We start from the raw sequence: 1,731 nt of genomic DNA on the forward strand, positions 1-1,731 counted from the left end.
CAAAACAAAAAAATAAAAACACTCCCTAGTGAAGCCCAAACCAGATTAAAATGTAATTGGGAAATATTTAACAAAAATAAATAAAAGTACAATAAAACATAATATTGTTACGTGTTTTTTTAAGCCCATATGTAGCCTGCTGGACTAACTTATATATTGCTTAGTGTCCCCATTTGTAAATTTGACACCACTGCTCTATATAATGTATAAACCAAGCATTATGTTAATCATTATTTACCAATTTATCATTATTCTTTACATAAGAACTTCTCTGTCCTCACTTTTCCAGGGAAAAGCTGGCTATGTCTTCTCTTTCAAGTCCTAAGGGTACCTGTCAGAGGACAGGAGTATCATTTATTTAATATTAGCTTAAATTTTCATTATGGTAATGTTCCTCTGCTGTTAACTACTACAATGCTCTCTTTAGTTTCATGTAGCCAATTACAGGGGAATATTTGCTTCAACTCCAGTTAGTGAGGTAATAATTCACTATTTAACAAAAACTGTTGAGGAAATTAGAAAGCAGTCTGGCAAAAATTAAGTATAGACAAACATCTTACACTATATACAAAGATAAGTTTTATGAGTATATGACTTAGACATAAAAGGTAAGATTCTGTGTTGCCTTCCTGTTGGAGTTTGAATGTCTCTCTCTCTGAGCCCCTTGTAGCAGGTGGGTGTCATGCTAAGGACTGGTGTTTTTGTACACCTCCTTCTGTCACTCCACCCTCTGTGGGCTCATGTAAGCACAGAAATATATTGCTGAGTCTCCCAGCTGTAAGGCTGAGATGGTGAAACTGATGGATTTGTTTGATTTCTGGAAGTTCACTGAATAGCGATCCATCTTTGCATTCTTTTGGTTATAAACTCCCTGATGAATTAGTAAAATCAGCTCCCCACTGGAAGGTTGTTTGTACCAAAACAAAGCATAATTACTGTCACTAGTCTCATACTTGCAGCTGAGAGTCACAGCCTCTCCTTCCACTCCAGACATTGCTGGTTGCAGTTGAGTGACCTTCTGGGCTGTGCTGATTCCTGCAGAAAAGAGAAGGAAAAAAATTAATGCTCTATCATGACCCTGAAAAGGATTGCAGAGACATCTTAATATAAGACTAAGGGAATATATTGAAGGGCTCTAAATCTGTTTCTCATTTGTCTTCCTTCTAAACTCTTGACAAATATGACTCTAGACCATAATCCCTTTAACCTTGAAATGTAGCTGATTTCCCATGTCCAGCTGAGTCACTCCTTTACCTAAGAAGGTAGAGAACATGATTGTCCATAGCAGACTCAGTTGTGTCATGTTGGTCAAAATCTCTCTGGTTCTATATTGTTCTTTATTTCCAACAATTATATGGAGAGTCACTAGTGCCCTATAACATTTCTACCTCAGAAGAGGAAATGAGGTTAAGGGGTGGTGCAAATGTATATGTCATATTACATTTCTCTGTGCAGAGACTAGAAGAGTCTGGCCCATCTTTAGCCTCTATTCAATTCAGCATTATTACTTCCCTTTGTAATTGAGTTATATACTATTTGAATATGTCAATGTATGTAGGATAATGATAATAATAATAATCGCTAACATTTACATAGCACATTAAGGTTTGCAAAGTGCTTTACATGTTATCTCATTTGATACTCGATATTTCCAATCTAATATTAAAGAAGTTATGGAAATCAAGAATGACTGACAAACCAACCAGTGGGCACACAATTAATTTGTAAAGG

At 35.9% G+C, this 1,731-nt stretch overlaps 1 gene segment (V, D, J or C); it reads right to left on the minus strand.

The window, feature by feature from the left end:
* Positions 1-718: 718 nt before the first annotated feature.
* LOC122738477 lies at positions 719-1,303 on the minus strand. The segment is given in 2 exon segments: positions 719-1,035; positions 1,255-1,303. Coding segments are annotated over 2 exon segments (366 nt in total).
* Between the last annotated feature and the right edge of the window lie 428 nt (positions 1,304-1,731).

Source organism: Dromiciops gliroides, chromosome 2 (genome assembly GCF_019393635.1).
Source record: "Dromiciops gliroides isolate mDroGli1 chromosome 2, mDroGli1.pri, whole genome shotgun sequence".
NCBI lineage: Eukaryota > Metazoa > Chordata > Mammalia > Microbiotheria > Microbiotheriidae > Dromiciops > Dromiciops gliroides.